The sequence below is a fragment of the Ambystoma mexicanum genome, chromosome 6q (assembly GCF_040938575.1).
Source record: "Ambystoma mexicanum isolate Mex_15411 chromosome 6q, UKY_AmexF1_1, whole genome shotgun sequence".
Lineage (NCBI taxonomy): Eukaryota > Metazoa > Chordata > Amphibia > Caudata > Ambystomatidae > Ambystoma > Ambystoma mexicanum.
In genome coordinates, this window is record NC_090937.1 from 616484858 (window position 1) to 616506490 (window position 21633).

At 43.1% G+C, this 21633-nt stretch overlaps 1 protein-coding gene across 2 annotated transcripts in view; it reads right to left on the reverse strand.

The window, feature by feature from the left end:
- LOC138516180 (uncharacterized) overlaps positions 1-21633 on the reverse strand; it is a 341043-nt gene that overhangs the window by 55635 nt on the left and 263775 nt on the right. For both annotated transcript variants that reach the window (XM_069631112.1, XM_069631113.1), the window contains one exon: positions 14215-14387. In XM_069631112.1, the coding sequence (XP_069487213.1) occupies positions 14215-14387 (173 nt within the window). The remainder of the gene's footprint in view (positions 1-14214; positions 14388-21633) is intronic.

The following is a 21633-nucleotide window of genomic DNA, read 5'->3' on the forward strand; positions in this document are numbered from 1 at the left end:
GAAACTTTGCTCCCGCCTACAGCCCAAACCGCTGGACGGATTTCCACCAAATTTGCAGCAGGAGCGGCGGCCTTTTCCCAAAAGCATGCTTTTGTTAATTTGGTGTACATCTATCCAGTAGTTTTTTTTTAAACAACCAAAACGTAAGGCAAAAAAATTAGTGATATCTATGTCCGCTCCGTGAACTCACTTCCCTGTTCTGCCCGCGGACTAGCCTCTGATTGGCTGTTCTGTCTGCGGACTGGCCTCTGATTGGCCAGAAAATTCACAGACTTTTGCGTGGTCCGTGGACATTGGGACGCGTTCGCTGATTGGCTGGTGGGAAAACGTGAAATGCGTTGATTTTCCTGAAACGCTCGCCATCTTGGATTTGCGGACAGCGCAGTGAAAACATTTTTAAAAATCTGTATTTCAACTGTCAAACTCAGCAACAATCTCTGGGGATGTGGGGGGGATGAGGATTGGATTGGATATGGCCATAAGAAGCCAAAAAATGGGTTGTTTCACCCCCTGAAAGTCTGCGAACACTCCAGATGTCCTGGGGCAGTACTGTGGTGTTCGCAGACACTTAAGATGTCCTAGGAAATCTGTACCTATTTCTGCATTACAGGGTTGGGGAAAAGCAGTTTTTGGATGGCTTATAACTTTGTTGCTATTTGACGAATGTGGACAAAAGTTTTGAGAAAGATTATAGACCCAACCTTCAATGTTTGTGTAAATACTGAATGGATTTTGTCAAGTGGAGGCTTATCTGTGCATATCATTGCACCTCTGCTGGCATGTACTGTTACATGGTTGTGTGAGACATCCGTAGCCTTTCTCTGTGTGAACTATCCTGAATACCCAATGGACCTTTTGTCACCCTTGAGGAATACAATTAACAAATGGCAGCTACATGGCAGCAGTCTGTCTTCTGGTCACCATGGCACATCAACCCTAATTTGAAGATGTCCGTTTGTCAGAAAACCCACATCCCAGGCTATTGCTGACTACCCCATACCCAAAATGACAGAACAGAAAGGTGTTCTAGGTGTAGGCGTACGGATGCCCGAATTTCGGACAATCCAATTCTGACATCGCTAGCACAGCACTGCATTTAGGGAGGTTGTGGGGTGTCCGAGTCACAGTGCTCATCCTTTAGAAGAGGAGTGCCCCTGATTACCGCTGCCACTAGGGCACAACACCCCGTTAGGAGAGCGAATTTGCAACGAGTCTGGAATCAGGGCCACCTCCCCTTCTCTAGTAAACCTCTGTGCAGCACAAGCCTCTGGGGACAATAGAAGTGACCGCGCCTGTTGACAAGATGACGACTGCATCCTAAAGAAGTGGATCCTTCCACCTCTTAATCTGAGCCACTAAGCTCCTCGGATTCGACCATATAGGACCCTCCACTCGTAAAGACACTCCTGTCCTGATGAAGGCCTACACCATTAGAGTTCACCTAGCTCCATGCAAAATGGCCAAAACACTGTCGTGTTGACATGTATTATATGTTGTTGTTCAACTCTTGATTGTGCCCACACTCTATGGGCCCCCCACCTGTTTATGATTCCACTGAATTCTCTAAGCTTCCTTCCCAAGGAACCTATAGAGAATGAACAAACTGTACAAGTAGATGTCTCAAATATTGACTACTTGATCATTCGTACTTAGGTATTACACTTTGTATGTCCTCAAATGTGAAAGTCCTATGTTTTTTGAAAAATACCAGTGTATTACTTCACCACTGCACTTCAAAATAAAACCCTTTTGTGCAGAAGAACAGTTTCATGAGAATTCTGTGACCACCCACACAAGGGGTCACCCACTCAGGGTGTAGCAGTGGTTACTCTTCAGCAGAAATTGACCTGACCTTGCTCATTCGTTTTTTCATAGGACTGTATAAAGGTCTTAACATCAGCATGAATCCCGGGCCAATAAAATGTGTTAAAAATGTGGGCCTGTGCCTTGGTTTGACCTAAATGACTGCCCGTTAGGTGAGAGTGAGCTATCTCCAGGAACACCTGTTTATGGTTCCTGGGTATAACTAGCTGTGTTCTAGCCAGGCCATCTGGAGTGGTGTCCCCGCTATACAACAGTCCATGATTCAAAAAGAAAAAGGTTCTTCCTTTCTCACAACCCACTCTCTCTCTAGAATGATAGGAAGGCTTCTGCTAACAACGGGTCGTTTCTTTGGGCAAAGGCTAGGTCAGGAAGATTTTCCGGTTCTTCCTCCATGACTTTTTGGGCTCAGGTTTTTATGGGTTGTCATGAGGTTTGTCAGCTTCCCCAAAGCCATGGGTGTCCTGCTCTGTCACCTCTCTTTCCGACCTCTTTCTTTACCCAAGGAAACATTCCCCTCTCAATCACTACTTGTGGAATTGTGTCCCCTTGGTGAACCTGAAAGGGATCTTTCCTGTGATTCTGAAGTAACACCTTTATGTCTCCCCTGAAGTGCAGCTCTATCACCTGGCCAATACATCAATCCCAAATCTCCATGCTAACCCCAACTTGGGAGCCAGTCTGATGTATTTATGTGGTGGTGGAATCAAAACCAGACCTGTGGTCATTAACTTTCTTTCACCTGGGGGAATGACTTCTTCCCTACTACCACAAATGTCAAACCCAATAGCGCCTTCTATGGCTACTGAGGGGTCTGATGCTTTGGAACTCAACTTCTCAAACTTTAGGGTTTCCCAACATGTGTCAGTTGAGCTGCATCCCACTCCTGACACCATTTGTGAAGGCATCAGGAAGTAGATACAGACAACTGAGGAAAGTTTGGGGTACCCACTTTTATTAAAATTTCGAAGAGGTTGGTGTAAGGCCTATCTTGCCCTATGCTAAGGTGGGATTTTCCTACCTAGCCGAAACTAATGATAGTCTGTGCCAAGAAATCCAAAGTAAATGTCTGTCTATGTCCAAAACCTATACTTGCCCTCACATCTATTTGTTTAAACTGTGTAGGGATGTCAAAATGAAAAAGTGTTCTAATAAAAATTCAGAGCTTCTTCCAGCTCTTGGTCGTAAAGGGGTTCCACCTTCCCCAGGATTGTATATAGTTCACTAACGATCACAAGGGGTACCCTTCCCCAAGCTTTCAAGTCTCTCACTGTTTTCACAACAACCCAATTCCTCAGGATACTTCCGAGCTTTCAGGCCTTTGGCTCTTTCATCAATATCATAAAGTTCAACTCTTTAAGTTCACAATGTACCAGCTTCTCTGGATATTCAACCATAAACTTATAGATGATTCAAGTGGCTTCTCTTTAACGGGGTGTATTTGATCTAGGCGCAGTTGTCGGACTACATGGTCCACCCATTACAGGTCACGCAACCGGCACACCTGATTGGCTTCTTTTCCACAGTTGCACCACCACTGCTGCAGCCCAACAGTGATATTGGACTTATATTCTTGCAGCCCTTTATCAACACTTGTTTTGCCACCATTCATTTGTTGTATTATTAAAACTTTCTCACAGCTTGCCACAGTTTTAACTTACTTTCCATTTTGTACAGTTCCTTATTTCCTTATGGCTCTTGCCAATGCTTGCTTTTCTCAGCTTGTACAATTCACAGTTTTTTATGTTCATTACCAATGCTTGCTTTCTTTAGTTTCCATGATTCATAGTTCCTTTGTATCAGGGAACGCTTTTCTCTGCTTTGCGCTCATGTGGCGTTCACTCATTACTACTTTCATTTGTTTCGGTATTCAAAATTGAAGTTCATTCATCTCAAAACAACATAACTTCACTCATCTGCTGGGAATTTGCACCCTGTTCACAAGCTTTTCACTCAATATAAAGTTTGTTGTTTTCCTGGCCCTTCCCTTCAATTTCTACACAGTTCGGTATTCACAAACTCTATCGTAGTCATCTGTGTTTTACATTTTAACCGGCAATCCCATTGCCTTTCGCTCACTCGCGAGCACTTTGACCTTCCTTTGCCACGTGGCTCGAACCACAGCATACCAGAGTCACTCAGCCTCACTTGACTCACTGGGTATGCTGTCTTCGTGTGCCCTTCTCCGCTTTGGTCGGTCTTTCGTGGCTGCTGCTGTTCCCGGTGTATCCCTGCCTTCACCTCCGGCACCTCCATCTGCAGGAATTCCACAGGCGATCTCCCAGGAAATCATGATCCCCTTAGCCTCACCTCAGCGGGCCATTTATACCGCCCTTTTGACTTCAGGTACAAGCCATTTGCATTGATTTCACAACGGTCTCAGTACTCAGCTTCCCTCTTCCTCGTCTCAATAGCAGAGTGCTGTTTGTGTATGTCTGAGTTAATAAAGGATGAATGTAAATTTCTATGTGGTCTCATCCACATCCTCATCTCAATACCGTAGTGGTATAAATGGGGAGATGGTTTTCTAACAGAATAGGGATGGGATTGGTCATATCCCATAAAAGCCTGGGGGACATTTAATTCCTGATGAAAGGGAAATTGGGGATACCGTATCCCACCCAAGGGTGCCTCATCTACACTCCATCTACACTCCCCAAGTATCCTCTTCCCAGGTGATTCTCCCTAGTACACCCACCCCCAGGGCCAGGATGTAAAAGCGATGGCCTTTCCCTGGCCACCTGGGGGGAGGATATTTTGGAGAATCAAGTGCGGACACCCTCATATTCCTTACAAGTGTTCCAGAATATTTTGCCTAGATAGGACAATGAGCAGTTCCAATGCCTTCATCATTCACCACTCTATTCGACACATAGTATAGCTATAGATTATAATACATGTATGTCATATGCAAAATACAGGGCATCTAGTGGTAGCATGGTTGCTAATATTGCTTTAAGTGAGCAGATGTATCTAGTTTATTGCAAGATATCATGGTATTGGTTAGCTAGAGAAAGAGTTTTGTTGGGGCATCCCTGAATGGCATGCCTCTGGCCAGGTGTTTGCTGTACAAGTAGTGACTAAAGGGTGAAATGCTCCATGCTGGGTCTTGAGTAACCATTCATAGATCCAACTGAGAAACTGAGTAAGCTAGGAAACTGCAATCTGGAGACAATGTTCCTACAGACACTCGAGATTGAGAAGCAACTAAGTAACACTGAACTCTGGCACTTGGAGGCAAAGTTCCTTGAAACTGAGAAAAAACGCAGCCACTGTTCCATAGAAAGCTGGAAATTGGAGGCCAAATTCTTCAGATACTTGAGTCTTAAGAAGCCATCAGTAAAATAAAAGCATGGGACTTGGAGGCAAGGTTTCCTCAATCTGAGAATGAGCCGAGGAACATTTTAGGATTAAAGACCAAATCCATAATCCCAAAGAGACTGAGATAACCTGTCGGGTTTTTAAGGCATTGTCCATGTTGTTCCTAAAGGAAACAGTGAGAAGTGTGGCTATGCAAAGGGCAAAGACAAGAATGCATGGCCACCTGACAACATTAAACAAAAAAATTGGTGAACTCCATTTTGAGACTCAAGTTTTAATTCCAGGAAATTGCTGCAGTACTTAAACAGCTGGGTAAAGTGACAGCTGAAAGTGCATGTGACACTTAGATGACTGTTACATACATGGATTATTTCCAGGGTGTCAACCTCTTCAACAGGCACTCAATAAGTTAAAGATACAGGGTCTGATTCTCAAGTCTACATTTGATTTACTCATGGAATAAGTAAGATACTGTAACATATCGATCCCCCTCCCGCAAGGCGTGTTCTGATTCCGGCAGGCAGAGCACACTTTTGTTTCTTCAGCGCTGGAGGTTGCCGTGGAGACGCGGGGGATGCTTTGCGTGGCTCCGTACCATGTCACGTGTCAAACCAGGTGATCGCGGCAGGTCAGGGACTGCCCACCGGCAAAACTGTTATAACGCTCCTCGCGGGTGAAGACGCTGCTTCTAATTGGCGTTTTCTTATCTACTTTATCGGATTACTAGTTTTTTTGTGTATCGAACCTTGGAATTCCTTCTGAAAATTCTACTCGTCTTTTCCTCGAATTTGGCAAACCGGAACCAGTCTCCTTACCGGGTTTTCCTTACTCCTGCAGCTACCCTCGGATCCCATCTCCTCTGTTCTGGGGATCCATCTGCTGCAGTCTCCCGTGGTGTGTCCACATAACAGCATACCAATCGTGCTGGCTGGAGTTCTAACAGCCCACTCCCTGCTGCTGAACATTCTCTAAAAACCCAGATTTGGATATTCATAGAGACCATTTCAATTGTGGAACTGCTTGTTTGTTCACCTCTCTGGAAACCTAGTGCACATTGGACGCTATCCTGCTTGGTGCACCACCCTGACTCTAGTTGCGTGCCGTTGCCGTCCAGGGTACTTCCCTGTACTAACAATCCTGTTTATTATTTTCTCCTAAAGTTGTTTCCTCTTCCTCTGGTACCATTCCTGCCTTCCCTTGGGTAAGAAACATTTAGGTGTCCAATTTCCTCTGCATTTACCTTAGGGAGGCCTGGGTAACCATATTCTTTTGTGTCTACTTTCCCTTAGCTGGTGGTTATTCTGAGAAACATTCCTTTAATGTTCCATATCTGGGCATTACAGGTAGATAACATCTAAAACAGGGGTTTTGTTACGTTTCTTTTTGTTCGATCATCTAACGTGTTCCTTTCTTTCATTACAGCCTTGTCATAGCGGTGTGGGTATCTCCGCTCTTTTGAGCAATCCATCACTCTGTCTGTTACTTCAGCAGAGGGTTATATTGCCTAAAAGAGATCCTCAAGTTGAGGAGGCTCAGTTCTGAGTGTATCCTTAATTGGAAACACACAGCTTGAGCTGAACTATTATCTGGAGCAGCTCCCTCTTATCTGCGGATTCGAGGTCGAGCAACGCCCCGGCCTGTTCAGCTATTGGTGAGTTACAGAATTAGAAGCCATGGATCCTACGTAAGCAATGACTCAGATGTTACAAGTAGTTGCTGATCTAAGGGCTGAAATGTCTTCCATGAAGGATCATTTCCAACAGCGCATTGATGCTATCCACTCCTTGGTTGAATCTGGGCAACAAGGGGCGGAGGCATCGGGGGCTACCGCATCTGGTTCCGGGTTTCCCCGACCAGGCAAGAGGCCACTCCAATAGTGCTTTCAGCACAATTCCCTTTGGCCCCACCTGAACGTTTTTTGGGCGACCCAAAACAGTATAGGACATTCGTTAACCAATGCAAACTACATTTCTTGTGTCGACCCACTTCTTTCCCCACTTCTACCACTAAGGCTGCGTTCATCTTATCCCATTTGGGAGGTACCGCTGCTGCCTGGGCTAATCCACTTTTGGAGGCCAACAGCCATGTGCTATACAATTGTGATGCACTATTAACCGCCATGAGTAGAGTCTTTGACACTCGGTATTTCTCCCAAGCCTCAAACCTGGAGCTACTCAAACTAAGATAAGGCACTTCTTCCCTACTGGCTTATCTAGCCTGTTTCAATCAACTAGCAGCTGAAACTGACTGGCCTGAAGAAAAGAAATCTGCAGTTTTTTACCAGAGCCTTTCAGAAGAGTTGAAAGACACCCTATCCACAGTACCTATCGTCCCAACTGCATTCGGGGAACTCTTGGATATGGTGCTCCAAATAGACGCTCGCAAGACAGAACGGAAGGGAGAGAAAAGACCCAACGTTGTTCCTCTGCTTTCAGAGGTCCCTATGGCAGTTGTCCCTACACCTGAACCTATGCAAATAGGAGCCATTCCGGGGCCTCTTACTCCTGCACAGAGGGAGTATCGCCGTAGTCATAATCTATGTATGTATTGTGGCTCATCTGAACATCTTCTTCCTGAATGTACCAAGAAACCCAAGAAGAAGGCGGGAAATGCCAAATCCCGACAGTAGTTGGAGTCCCTACGTCGGGAAGGCTAGCTTTGGACTCTCGCCTTCAACCACAGACAGGTCTAATTTGTTTGTCTGTTTCGTTTACAGTGGCTGCAGGTTTACCGTTTCCCGTTACGGCGATCATAAACTCAGGGGCCACAGGAAATTATATTGATCGACAGTTTGCTATGACCTCCGGGGTAGAGCTGGTAAATAAGACATACCCTGAGTCCGTCAGTGCAGTTGATAGTTCTGCATTGATTTCTGGTCTGGTTACTCAACAAACTGTTCCCATCTCCATGTGCACATTGGAGGGTCATTCTGAAGAGATCACCTTTGATGTTATCACAGCCCCGGCATACAAAGTCATCCTTGGCATCCCTTGGCTACAATTACATAATCCTGTAATAGACTGGGTCTTGGGTTCAATTCAGTTTCCCTCTTCCTTTGGCAACAATACCTGTTTTTCGGTTTCTGGTATCGTGTCTGAGGTTCCTAGTCAGATGCTTTCCGCCATACCTGCATGCATAGGGGCAGTTATGCTCACATCGGTTTCGACTATTCCTAGTGAATATGCCAAGTACCACGACGTTTTTGATAAGGGAAGAGCAGAGTCCTTGCCTCCCCACAGGATTTATGACTGTCCCATAGATCTTGTTCCTGGAGCTAAAATTCCTTCAGGTCGTGTGTATTCTCTGTCTTTGAAGGAAGACCGCGTATTGAAGGAGTATCTTGATAAGACCCTTGCCATGGGATTTATACGTCCCTCCAAATCACCTGCGGCCTCTCCGTTATTCTTTGTGCCCAAAAAAGAGGGCGATTTACGTCCATGCATCGACTACCGGGCGTTGAATGAAGTAACGGTAAAAAACCAGTACCCATTATCTCTTATTTCCGTCCTGGTTGACCAATTGGGTAATTCTAAAATATTCACCAAACTCGATTTGTGAGGCGCCTACAATTTGGTCTGTATTCGACGTGGGGATGAATGGAAAACGGCATTCAAAACACGTTTTGGACTTTTCGAATACCTGGTGATGCCGTTCGGTCTTTGCAACGCTCCGGCTACATTCCAGACGTTCATAAACGACATATTTCATGACATACAAGATCAATATGTGATAGTCTATCTTGACGATATTCTCATCTATTCTGAGTCCATGCATGAACATGTACAACATGTCTCGAATGTTCTACAAAGATTGAGGGATAACCACCTGTATGTTAAAGCCGAAAAGTGTGTGTTCCATACCACAAAAGTGGAATTCCTGGGATTTGATATCACTGACAAAGGCATCAGGATGAGTTCCTCCAAGGTAAAGGCCGTATTGGAATGGCCCATTCCTACATCGGTGAAAACACTACAATTCTTTCTAGGGTTTGCTAACTTTTACCGCCGGTTTATACATTCCTTTTCGTCCATTTCTACACCACTTACGGCTTTGACTAGTTCCAAAACTACATTCCTTTGGACCCCTGCTACTCAAACGGCTTTTGATCAGTTAAAGGAGGCTTTTACTTCGGCCCCGGTTTTGCAACATCCCAATCCGGAATTGCCATTCATTGTGGAGGCTGACGCCTCGGGTTATGCCCTCGGTGCTGTGTTGTCCCAGTCTTGTCCACAGTCTGGAGAGACACATACTGTTGCTTTCTACTCCCGCAAACTGTCCAGTTTTTAAAGAAATTATCCTATCACGGAAAGGGACTTATTGGCCATCAAAGACGCCTTCATGGAATGGAGACACCATCTTCTGGGGGCCAGACATGTTGTCACTGTTTATTCTGATCACAGAAGTCTCCTTGCTTTCAAATCCATGAAATGTCTCACTGCCCGTCAGGCACGGTGGCACTTGTTTTTCTCTCAATTCAACTTTGTCATCACCTACCGACCAGCCCGTCTTCACGCCCCCGCAGATGCCTTGTCAAGACAAACTGCAATGGTCCAATTTCCAAGAACAGACGCTGGTCCTCTCTTGCCAGACAACGTTGTTTGTGGGTGTTCCATCCAACCGTCATTGTGGTCCATCATCACGAATTGGGTAAATACTGATCCAGCGGAGGTTGCCTCCATTAATCTCGTTACACATGATGGTTTGCCATTCATTCAGGGCTGTGTTTTTGTGCCGTCTGGTCCAGCTCGGCTGCATGCTTTGCAATGGGCTCACGATTCGGTTGTAGCCGCACACCCGGGCCATCAGAAGACACTGGATTCGCTTCGGCGTTGGTCATGGTGACCATCAATGTCTTGCGATGTCTTGGACTACATCTCTACCTGTGCCGTTTGTGCCCAGTGCAAGCAGTCAAGGACTAAACCCATGGGCCTTCTTCAACCACTTCCGGTTCCATATAAACCGTGGCAGATGCTGTCCATGGATGTTGTGGTGGAATTGCCTGCAATTAACGGATTCGACACCATCCGGGTGGTGATCGACTACTTTACCAAGTATGCCATCTTTGTTCCTTGTTCCGGACTGCTGTCCGCTCCCATTTTGGCCACGCTCTTTGCTGCTCATGTGTTCATACTTTTTGGACTGCCGTCTGTCATTGTGTCGGACAGGGGACCTCAGTTCACCTACAAATTTTGGAAGGCGCTTACCTCATCTCTTAAAATAGAAGACAGGTTTTCGTCTGCCTTCCACCCACAGACAGATGGACAGACAGAACGTCTTAATTCAACTATGGAACAGTACTTACGGTGTTTATGCCTACAATTCCAATGCACCTGGCTCACTGCCTTGCCCAAAGCCGAGTTCGCGTACAATAATTCTTTGCACTCGGCTGCTGGTTTGTCTCTTTTTTACGCCTTGCATGGTTTTCACCCTAGGTCTTTGCCACTTGACCCATCTTTGCCTACTGACAATCCTGCTGCTGTTTCTTGTGTAAGGGATTTGGACCAGGTTCATCGGGATGTGCGTTTTCATCTTCTTCATGCCCAATCTAGGGCTAAAAAGTATGCGGATGCGCACAGGTCCCCAGCCCCAACTTACCTGCCTGGCATGAAGGTATGGTTATCTACGCGAAATCTGAAGATACCTGGTAAGAGGCTTTTGCTTCCCAAGTTTGTAGGTCTTTACCCTATTTTGTCTGTTGTCAATCCTGCTGCAGTTCGTCTATCCTTGCCCTCCTCATGGCGAATCCATCCAGTATTTAATGTTTCGCTTGTGAAGCCATACCTTGCTGGCACTCGATTGTTGCGTCGGCCTGCCCCTATCCTTGTTGATGGGGAGGAGGAATTTGAGGTCTCGGCTATCCTAGACATTCGATGGTCCAGGGGCAGGCCGTTCTATTTGGTGGATTGGAAGGGGTATGGGCCTGAGGACCGAACCTGGGAGCCGTTGTGCAATATCCACTCGCCCGTGTTACTGCGGGCATTCCATGCTGCCAGGTGTTTGTCCTGGCCTTTGGGGGCGGATACTGTAACATATCGATCCCGCTCCCGCAAGGCTTGTTCTGATTCCGGCAGGCAGAGCACACTTTCGTTTCTTCAGCGCTGTAGGTTGCCGTGGAGACGCGGGGGACACTTCGCGTGGCTCCGTACCATGTCACGTGTCAAACCAGGTGATCGCGGCAGGTCAGGGTCCGCCCATCGGCAAAACAGTTATAACGCTCCTCGCGGGTGAAGACGCTGCTTCTAACTGGCGTTTTCTTACCTACTTTATCGGATTACTAGTTTTTTGTGTATCGAACCTTGGAATTCCTTCTGACAATTCTACTCATCTTTCCCTCGAATTTGGCGAACCGGAACCGGTCTCCTTACCGGATTTTCCTTACTCCTGCAGCTACCCTCGGATCTCATCTCCTCTGTTCTGGGGATCCATCCGCTGCAGTCTCCCGTGGTGTGTCCACATAACAGCATACCAATCGTGCTGGCTGGAGTTCTAACAGCCCACTCCCTGCTGCTGAACATTCTCTAAAAACCCAGATTTGGATATTCATAGAGACCATTTCAATTGTAGAACTGCTTGTTTGTTCACCTCTCTGGAAACCTAGTGCACATTGGACGCTTTCCTGCTTGGTGCACCACCCCGACTCTAGTTGCGTGCCGTTGCCGTCCGGGGTACTTCCCTGTACTAACCATCCTGTTTGTTATTGTCTCCTAACGTTGTTTCCTCTTCCTCTGGTACCATTCCTGCCTTCCCTTGGATAAGAAACATTTAGGTGTCCAATTTCCTCTGCATTTACCTTAGGGAGGCCTGGGTAACCATATTCTTTTGTGTCTACTTTCCCTTAGCTGGTGGTTATTCTGAGTAACATTCCTTTAATCTTCCATCTCTGGGCATTAGAGGTAGATAACATCTAAAACAGGGGTTTTGTTACATTTCTTTTTGTTTGATCATCTAACGTGTTCCTTTCTTTCCTTACAGCTTTGTCATAGCGGTGTGGGTATCTCCGCTCTTTTGAGCAATCCATCACTCTGTCTGTTACTTCAGCAGAGGGTTATATTGCCTAAAAGAGATCCTCAAGTTCAGGAGGCTTGGTTCTGAGTGTATCCTTAATTGGAAACACACAGCTTGAGCTGAACTATTATCTGGAGCAGCTCCCTCTTATCTGCGGATTCGAGGGAAAGCAACGCCCCGGCCTGTTCAGCTATTGGTGAGTTACAGATACTCTGATTTCACAAAAGGATTTAAGGATGATTTACAAAAAAAACGTTTGTGACTTTTCTATGGCAAGTAAATAAAACACAAATGAATAACTTAGACATGCTAAAGTCACTTCAAGACCAACAAAATATTTCATTCCCAGGTTTCAGGTTTGTCAAAAGGAATGCATGAAAGGGTAGTGTAACTTTATGTGTGTTAATAACATTTCAGAGTTGTCATACCAACTTTGTGAACACATAAGCTGTAACTGAAAGCTCCAGGTGTAAGTGTTGGATGTGAGGTGTAAAAGTGAATGAAAGTGTAAGAGAATGTGTGGGAAGTGTGGAAAATATTCTGGAGTGAGAAAAGTTCATTTCAGAGTTGTCATACCAACTTTGTGAACACATAAGCTGTAACTGAAAGCTCCAGGTGTAAGTGTTGGATGTGAGGTGTAAAAGTGAATGAAAGTGTAAGAGAATGTGTGGGAAGTGTGGAAAATATTCTGGAGTGAGAAAAGTTTTTAAAAGTTCCCATCTAACATTATAGAATAAGTTACTCTGTAACAAGATATGGCAAGCCAGACCACCAATTCGGGGTGTAAGTGGTCCTTTTTCTGTGAGTTAGGTGCAAACATACGCTAATATTCCGACAGTAGTTAAGGTTGTTCATACTTTGATTAGGTGGAAGCTATGGTTAGAAGCAGAAATAATTTACAAAGGGTGTAACTGACGCCAGTAAAAACATTATTTGGTCATCTGTTGCAGAGTATTTTCATCTGTCTTCCTGGATACCAGATATCATCTGCATCCATGCGCCTGGGAAGTGGGGGAAGAGGAGTTTAGAGGCAGGGGCTTGATTTATATTGATTTCAGTATTCTTGGGTGATGTCCATAAAAAATTCACCATCTGGATCTTTAATGAGACTGGTCCAATTTAATTTGCCCTATAACAAAATGATTTCACTGACACAATCCGAATACTCCCCCCACATTTTATAAAATATAATGTCACCCTAACAAAAAAGCAAAACACTTTTTTAAATGTTTTTTATTAAAGTGTGTTAATAGTTTAAAATGAAACTTTAGGATCCAACAGAAGCAGAGTTACTCAAAGCAGCTTCAGTATTTGCCAAGAACTTCATCATGGCTATAACCAAGTATACCTGACTACCTGTTAGACATCAAATCCAAAAGCCCTGTGTGTATCAGTTTTCTTTTAAAACTAATTCTTTACAATAAAATCAACTGGGGGAAATAAATTGATTGTTATGAACACAAATCATATTTGTTTCTAAAATAATAAGCAAGTTGCTGTTTGCTGATCACCATGTGATGGAAAATGCTCCCCAATTTACTTGGTGTGAGAATAGTGCTTTTTGGGGGTGCGCAGTAAGGATTTTCAACCCACCTTTTGTCATCCCTTAAATGTTTTTTTCACAGTTTGATTTTGTAAGGGTATTTCATTACTTGTTTCTCAACAAGAAGATCAATGAAAATCAGGGGTCCCCACCACAAGTTGAGCAAGAAATTACTCAATTATGATGCAGTCACTGTAGCGAGCACAATGCAATGCATCTTAAGCTAGCAGACAGCAAACATTTTCCTGGTTTCATGTTGCTTTTTTATGGTATACATTGAGAGACATCATGAGGAGCCAAATGAGACAAACCAATGATAAACATGCAGATCTTCTTTGTTTGCTGTAAAAGGGATTTATTTTAATGGAAACAACATCACGTAACATTCAAATACGCAATTCACTATATACCTTTAGGTTCCTTTATCTTAGTGTCTGGTTACATGTTATAATTTAGAAAAAAAACATTTTGTTTCTATTTTTGAACTGTGGTAATATATTGCAAATCGTAGAGGGTTCTGGTACCTGTTTCTGTAGCCAACGTTATTGTAGAGGTACGGGCAGTAGTGATCAAAGCAAGCCACACATCTCTTGGTGACACGGCAGTGCTTAGAACGAAGAGGCCTCACGAGTTGGCAAGTGTGGCACAATCTCCTCAGAGGGTTGAAACCCTTTTTCCAGTCATTAAAATTGCCTGCCTAAAAAAGAAACACATTCATAATTAAATCTGGCTTCTGTGTGTCCAAAACAATGACAAAAAGAGGGCATGGGCACTTAGTCACTCCTTAAACATGCAAGTATTTGAATGATTTTACCCTGAAGATGGATACATACTATTGTACCATATGAACCAAATCTATGGCACCCTCTGGTAGGAGGTAGTTTATGAAATAAGGAACGAATTAACACGTTTAATATCAGTGCTATTTGGGAGTTCAGAACATGTCAGTAAAAGTGTTGTCTTCTTTATGCACCTGTTGCCGGGCAAGTCAGATGAACATCCCTAAGCAAACCCATATCTCAGCTGCAAGGAAGAATGCCCACTGGCTCCCAATCTAGGAAATATTGATCTTCAAGACCTTGGCCATTACACACAAATGCCTTTCATGCACCGACCCGCTATATGTTTCTCAAAAGCTAACAAAGCTCATACAGCCAGGTCCACTCGTTCTTTCTATGCCCACCGACTCACCATCCCTAACTTCAACCAAAAATGATCCGCAGGTCAAAGCTTCCCTGTCATCGTCTCTAAGAATTGGAACTCCCTATTACTCTCACCAAGAACAGATTAATCCTATTGGTGCTTCAGGAAACATCTCAAGAATCTTCTTTTTACAGAGGGCTCAGATTGAACAACCCTCCAGGCGAATACGAACTGAATTTCATGGTACTGTACCAATTGACTGCACGCTGATTAGAAAATGCTATGTTAAGTATTGTTTACGTTGTAACCAGTGCCTTGATGACTCAGGTCTTAGTGCGCTTAATAAATGCAAAAATAAAATAAATAAATGGTTGCATCATATGGATTGACCTAAAAATAGGAAAGCTCATCATACCCTGGTCTCTAGACCAGCTGAGGGACAAGGTCCAAGGGCATTTATTATCACATGTCTGCACTTTCCATAAAAGGAGATGGTCCTTAGAAAAGCTAAAGCGCTGAGAGAGGTCACCTGGGGAGAGGCTGAATATAGAAATAACGCCCTTCAATGGCGTTAGTAAGTCTGTGATGGACCAATGCAAACCCTTCATAACATCTAAACTTCTGGGTAGGGATAAAAATCTGAAGTACTGTATGGTTTACCCAGATATTTTAAAGGTGATAGTGGACGGCCAGACTCACTCCTTTTCAGATCATCTGAAGGCAGAACCTTTCGTTAAGCACTGTGAGAAAAATGGAATAAGAATACCCCATTCTTGGCTCCACACTATTACTGCTGTGTCCCTTCTTCCCCTTGAACCCTTCCTGGTCATTAGGCTGCCCCTCCCTGGGGGCTCCCACCCTTGTCTGGTCCACACAGTCCTGCTGTACTATCTCCATTTAATCCAGCGTTTCAAGATACCTGTCTTTATTGATAATGAGCAGATTATGTATATTTTATTCACATTTAATTGTCAATTTTATTAGTCCAGTGTCACAATAGCAGCTCGGCAACCCGGGACTTATGGCGCAGTCTATTTTTTGCTAATGACATTAAGCGTCCCACATTATTCAAATCTGCACATGTCACTTGCTGGAAGTAATGTATACTTACGCACAAGTCTATGTGAGGCATGTGATGGAGTGGAAACGCAGTCCCCAGAGGCAATCTTTGGACCAGCATAGTGTATCACGCAGACGGTGTGGCTTGGGGCGCACCTGGTCCCTGCACCCTCTTTACAGCACCAACCACGAAAACAGGGATTATTGGGTTTGAAAGCTCATCCACTGCATCAGGCGTCAAGCTGCAAACAACACTGAGCCCCACCTTCAGTACTGACTGTAGACTATGGGTGGTGTCTCGCCTACCTTTGCACAGTTTCCCACTCTCCAGCAGGATAGAGGTCTTACCCTACATAGCCTGAGGAACGTGTTATCCCTAGGAGGAGCCTGCAATTTTCACCCACCCGCATTGTGGATCGGATTACAATGTGTCAGGAACTCTATGGTGTATGTTTCACCATCAGCCTGGATCTCACACTTCTCTTGCATTATTCACTGTATGGGCATTTTCACTTTAGGAATTACAAATACTCTGGCCACATGTCCTCTTTGATAAAGAAACACATAACTGTGCCCTAGAGGCCACTTAGGTAATGCCTGTCCCTCTGACCCGGGGTGGGAAGAGATTGGTTTATGGACTTGGGGGAGGGTCAGGTGAGTGGGGCAGGAGGAGCGAGGTGGTAAACACATGGAACTCAGGGCTGGGCTGTGGTGGTGTGTGTTCTCCACTGTTTGAGGAACTCTCCAGTTTTAATAGTCTGTGTGATCTGTTTGCTTAATAGATCTCTACTACAAGGAATTTTAATCAAAGCATGCCAGCACCTTAACAGCACAGGGGCTATGGCATGTATTGCATTAGTTCTACTTAACTGCTTGAAGGAGCAGGGCCCACCAGTCGGGGTGGATTCTCAATGAGTTAGCATCAAAGGCTGTAGCTGCCACATTCCCTATACACATAGCTGGGCAGTTTAGATGAAGTGATTTATGTCTGATATCCAAAACTAACTTTGGACAACACTATTGTCCATGACCCATATATGTATTAAAGGGATGGCAGGCTTGCCCATGACTCTCACTCTATACAGCTCAACCACAGAGATTTTAAACATAAATCTTTCACTCCCCACAATGTCACATATAATAGCAGAATACCAGTGAACTGTTGAAGAGATGTCCAAGAGCACTTTCCAATCCTGTCCAACAGATCAGAAATATGAAATAACATTGTCCCCTTTGGATTATGGGGGGGTTAGCAAAATAAGCAATGTGTGGATAGACAATTATTTGCTGTTGTTCGATGTATTGATGTTTAAATAGGAACCACCCAAAAAGACTGAGGTACAAAAGTCTGAATCTCAAAAGACCGAATTTGGTATGCCCAATTTGACCGCATATATATATATATTTTCAGTGAAAAAACTTTGTTAAAGGGACGTTATGGTTCCAAGTGCAACCGAAAAACCCTTGAAATTCGCCAGTTATGGTAAGCTAAGCAACCATAACTCGTGCCACCACCGGGCACTGCTAAGCCTAACACCCAGGACATCAAAGATGACATCACAAATGTCATTGATGGCATCACTGATGACATCACATGTCTGACTCCCCCTTTTTTCCTTTCCTGACATATCTCGGCCACATGATTTTCTTCAGTAACAGTCAGGAACTAAAAATTGTAACTGTACTATATTCGTAGACTTATCCTTCAAGTATGTTACAATAATTCCCTTATGATCCAGTCATATCATATGAAACATATATGTAGGGGAAGACACAACCTTGAAAGACAGCAATCCTTTCTGTGCATTAAAATTATCAGTAGATTTATCAGCACTTTCTGTTAGTTTAGATGTTTTTTATTACTGTACTTTCCATGTATTATACTCATATTTTTAAATGTTGTACTCACACTATTTTCCTTAGGGTCCAGACACATCATGTGATATATATAGATAGGGTAAGTAACAGCTTTAAAACAGAGCAATCATTTCTCTGCATAAAGGTAATCAGTTATTAAAGTTATGAACACTTTCTTCTACTATTGCTGTTTTTTTTCTTACTTCAATTCCCTTGTATATATTCATATTTGTATGTGGTGTTGTCTCTTTGTGATTTGTCTATAATAATGCAATTATGTAGTAAGTGGGTTTTATTACCTACTTATCACAAGTTTCACTGTACGCAAAACTGTAATATGAAAACAGTTATCATTTCACTATTCAACATGGCAAGCTTATGAATATTGCACCTCCATCGTGTATGCTGCACACAATGCCTATGTCTCTACATGAGTACCTTAGTATACTGAATGGAACTTCATAATAGAATGCTATTTATATCAATGCATTGCTTAATACACTGATTAGGACTTGATATGTATTCCAATAATCTTTGACACTTTTTTTAATTAACATTACACTAAGAATCCCTTGTACAGACTTTTCATGAAAGGTAAATACACATGTGATGTCATCAGTGATGACATCAATGACATTTGTGATGTCATCTTTGATGTCCTGGGTGTTAGGCTTAGCAGTGCACGGTGGTGGCACGAGTTATGGTTGCTTAGCTTACCATAACTGGCGAATTTCAAGGGTTTTTTGGTTTTACTTGGAACCATAACGTTCCTTTAACAAAGTTTTTTCACTGAATTTGAAAGGTTTTTAGCAGCGTAACTTAACCATAACGTCCCATTAACAAAGTTTTTTCACTGAATTTCATAGGTTTTTAGCAGCGCAACTTAACCATAACGTCCCTTTAACAAAGTTTTTTCACTGAATTTCATAGGTTTTTAGCAGCGCAACTTAACCATAACGTCCCTTTAACAAAGTTTATTCACTGAATTTCTTAGGTTTTTAGTAGTGCAACTTAACCATAACGTCCCTTTAACAAAGTTTTTTCACTGAATTTCATAGGTTTTTAGTAGTGCAACTTAACAATAATGACTTTGACTTTATATACATGTCATATGGAACTGACTGAATCTCTTCTACTGTACTTGATGTCCGCAAACTCATTTAATGTTCACTGACATGTTCGAAGAACAGTACCACTACCTAAAACTCTGGGGGGGCATGTTTGATTGTTATATCATAACATAGGAACATTTAACAAATTCAAAAAGGAGCACACAAACACATTATATGTACTAATACATAAGAAATGTAACCCATATATACAACACACTAACCATTCATTTAAATGCACTATGTTCTAAAATGCAATATACCACAAGAAGATAAATTGGCTTCCAACATAATTACCTCACAAACACGACAGAACTGAGAACAAGAGCAGACCCACTGAGTACATAGGACATATCTTACCTGAAATAGTAAGTGTACTTAATTTTATTCATATATTTATAAACTTACTGTATTAGATAAAAAATATATTATCTTTTTTTTTTACTCACTGAAATGTCTAGTACTCTGGAATGGCTAGAGGAACATTTCCCACATGAAGAAATGTCACAAGATAGTGAAACTAATGGTAAACACTTTATAATATAAACCATTTAATTATTATTATTTTGTATACATTTAACATATATATATTTTTTTTGTACAGAGCATACCAAAATAGAAAATACTTCAGAAAAACCCTTTATGGATAACACTTTTCACAGTATAAAAGAAAAAATGGATTTATTGTTGACTAATTTTAATAATTTGAAAACTTTTGTGGAAGATCATTTTAAACCAAAAACCTCGTACCATTGCCCCACATGTACTTGTCCCTCCTCACCATATCCCAGTCAATTATCCCCAAACCCTCTCCATAGCCAAAAACGTTTTGATGAGACTTCCATCCCTTCTTCACCTAATAACAATCATGTTGAAACCCCTAATTCTCCTGTTTTTGTTTCTGTTTCTGCCTCACTTTCTCTGTCATAAATTATTAATTTATGTTAAATAAAGGTACATTTTTATATTGTGTTGTAAATAGTTTCGTTTTTTTTTTTTAAATACAATGTAGGTGTCTGCGGACAGTGCAAGTGTTCTGAAATGTTCGTAAATAAACGGAAATGGAAGTGTCCTGAAGAACACTATACCTGTTCGTACTGTTCGCTAGCAAGTTCAAACTGTTCTAAGAACACACGCGGTGTCCTGAAATGTTCGTAAAAAAAAATTAAAGTGTCCTAAAGAACACTATATCTGTCCGTAGTGTTCGCTATCAAGTTTAAACTGTTCTAAGAACACAATTGGTGTCCTGAAATGTTCGTACGTAAACGAAAATGGAGTTGTCCTGAAGAACACTATACCTGTTTGTAGTGTTCACTAGCAAGTTCAAACTGTTCTACACACACACGCGGTGTCCTGAATTGTTGGATCATATGACCCCGCCCACGCTGATCGTGTGTTCTGAATGCGGACACTGTTCGTGTCCCCGAACAATTTAAAAGTACATTTTCAATTAATCCATAATATTTTTCAATAAAATCTCAACATGGCACAAGTCCCACATAGTAATCCTGAGTTCCTACATACCTTTTGAAACTTTTTTTTGTGTTCGATCTATCCGCGGACCGCGCACATGCACCCCTATAAAAGACCACACCTTAGAGCTTATTCTCATTGTGTTTCTGGCTATACTTCAGAACACAGCGATTTTTGCTGCCACCTGCAGATTACACCATCATCGAGATGGCATCCATGGCTGAAATACTGCCACCTGGTGCTGCACCAGCTTCAGCACCACCCCCACCCCCTCCACCACCACCACCTCCCCAAGGGCCTGAAGAGGGGAACAGGAGTGAGGATGCAGAGGAGGAAGAAGAGGATGATGAGAATGAGGTAGAGGAAATCCCTACTACCCGCACTAGGCGTGAGTCTTGGGTGTGGCGGTTATTTACCATTCATGGGAATGGTCCTAAGGCTCGTGCGAACCGTGTTACCTGCAATGAGTGCAAAATGATACTCAGTCGTGGGAAGCATGGTAAGTACAGCTTTGGGACCACTACTATGAAGCGACACCTGAGGTCATTTCACTCTGGGGCTATTCGCAGGGTTCTACCTTGTGAAGAACGTAGCAGGTTGATTTCCTCTACTTCATCCTCTGTTTCTGATCCTGTCACCACAAGGACCACCTCTGTGGGACAGCGGCTTTCTCAAGCTGCCTCACAGGCCATACAGAATGCTGATGACCCTTACCTTTTGAGAGTCACAGTTGTATGTATGTACTGTGACACAGTACTCTGTAGGGGGGAGCGACTTCGTAGTGCTTTTGAGACTATCGTCTCGGTGCACGAGATATTCTGCTCACTACTCAAATTAAAACCCACTCTACATCTTCCTCGCTCAGCTAGCCCTTTCTTATCCCTGTGGTTGGTGGCCCCCCCTTTACCTTCCTTTCCTCTCATCTCTTAGTGTGTCATGTATAAAAAATATTTTAAAAAAATAAGGCTCTTTTCAGAGCCGCCTTTCACAGTTAAAAAATAGAAGTGAAAATAAATGAAGCAGGGCCCTTTGTATTTCTTAGAAGTCTGCAGACAGTTCGTGAACATTTAAAAAATTGGGTTGCTACCCTATCACAAACATTGCAATTTTCTCTGGGAGGAAGTGGTGGCTCTGAAAAGAGCCTTTGGGAGGTGTTTGTAAGTCAAAAATTATAAATGCTTAACACCTACTTCAAAATGGATGTTGTAATTCCAAAAAAGTCGCAATGCATTTTGTACATTTCTCAGAAAAATTTCATTGCCATCATAAGTAAGATGGACTCCATCTCTGCGAAAAATGTTT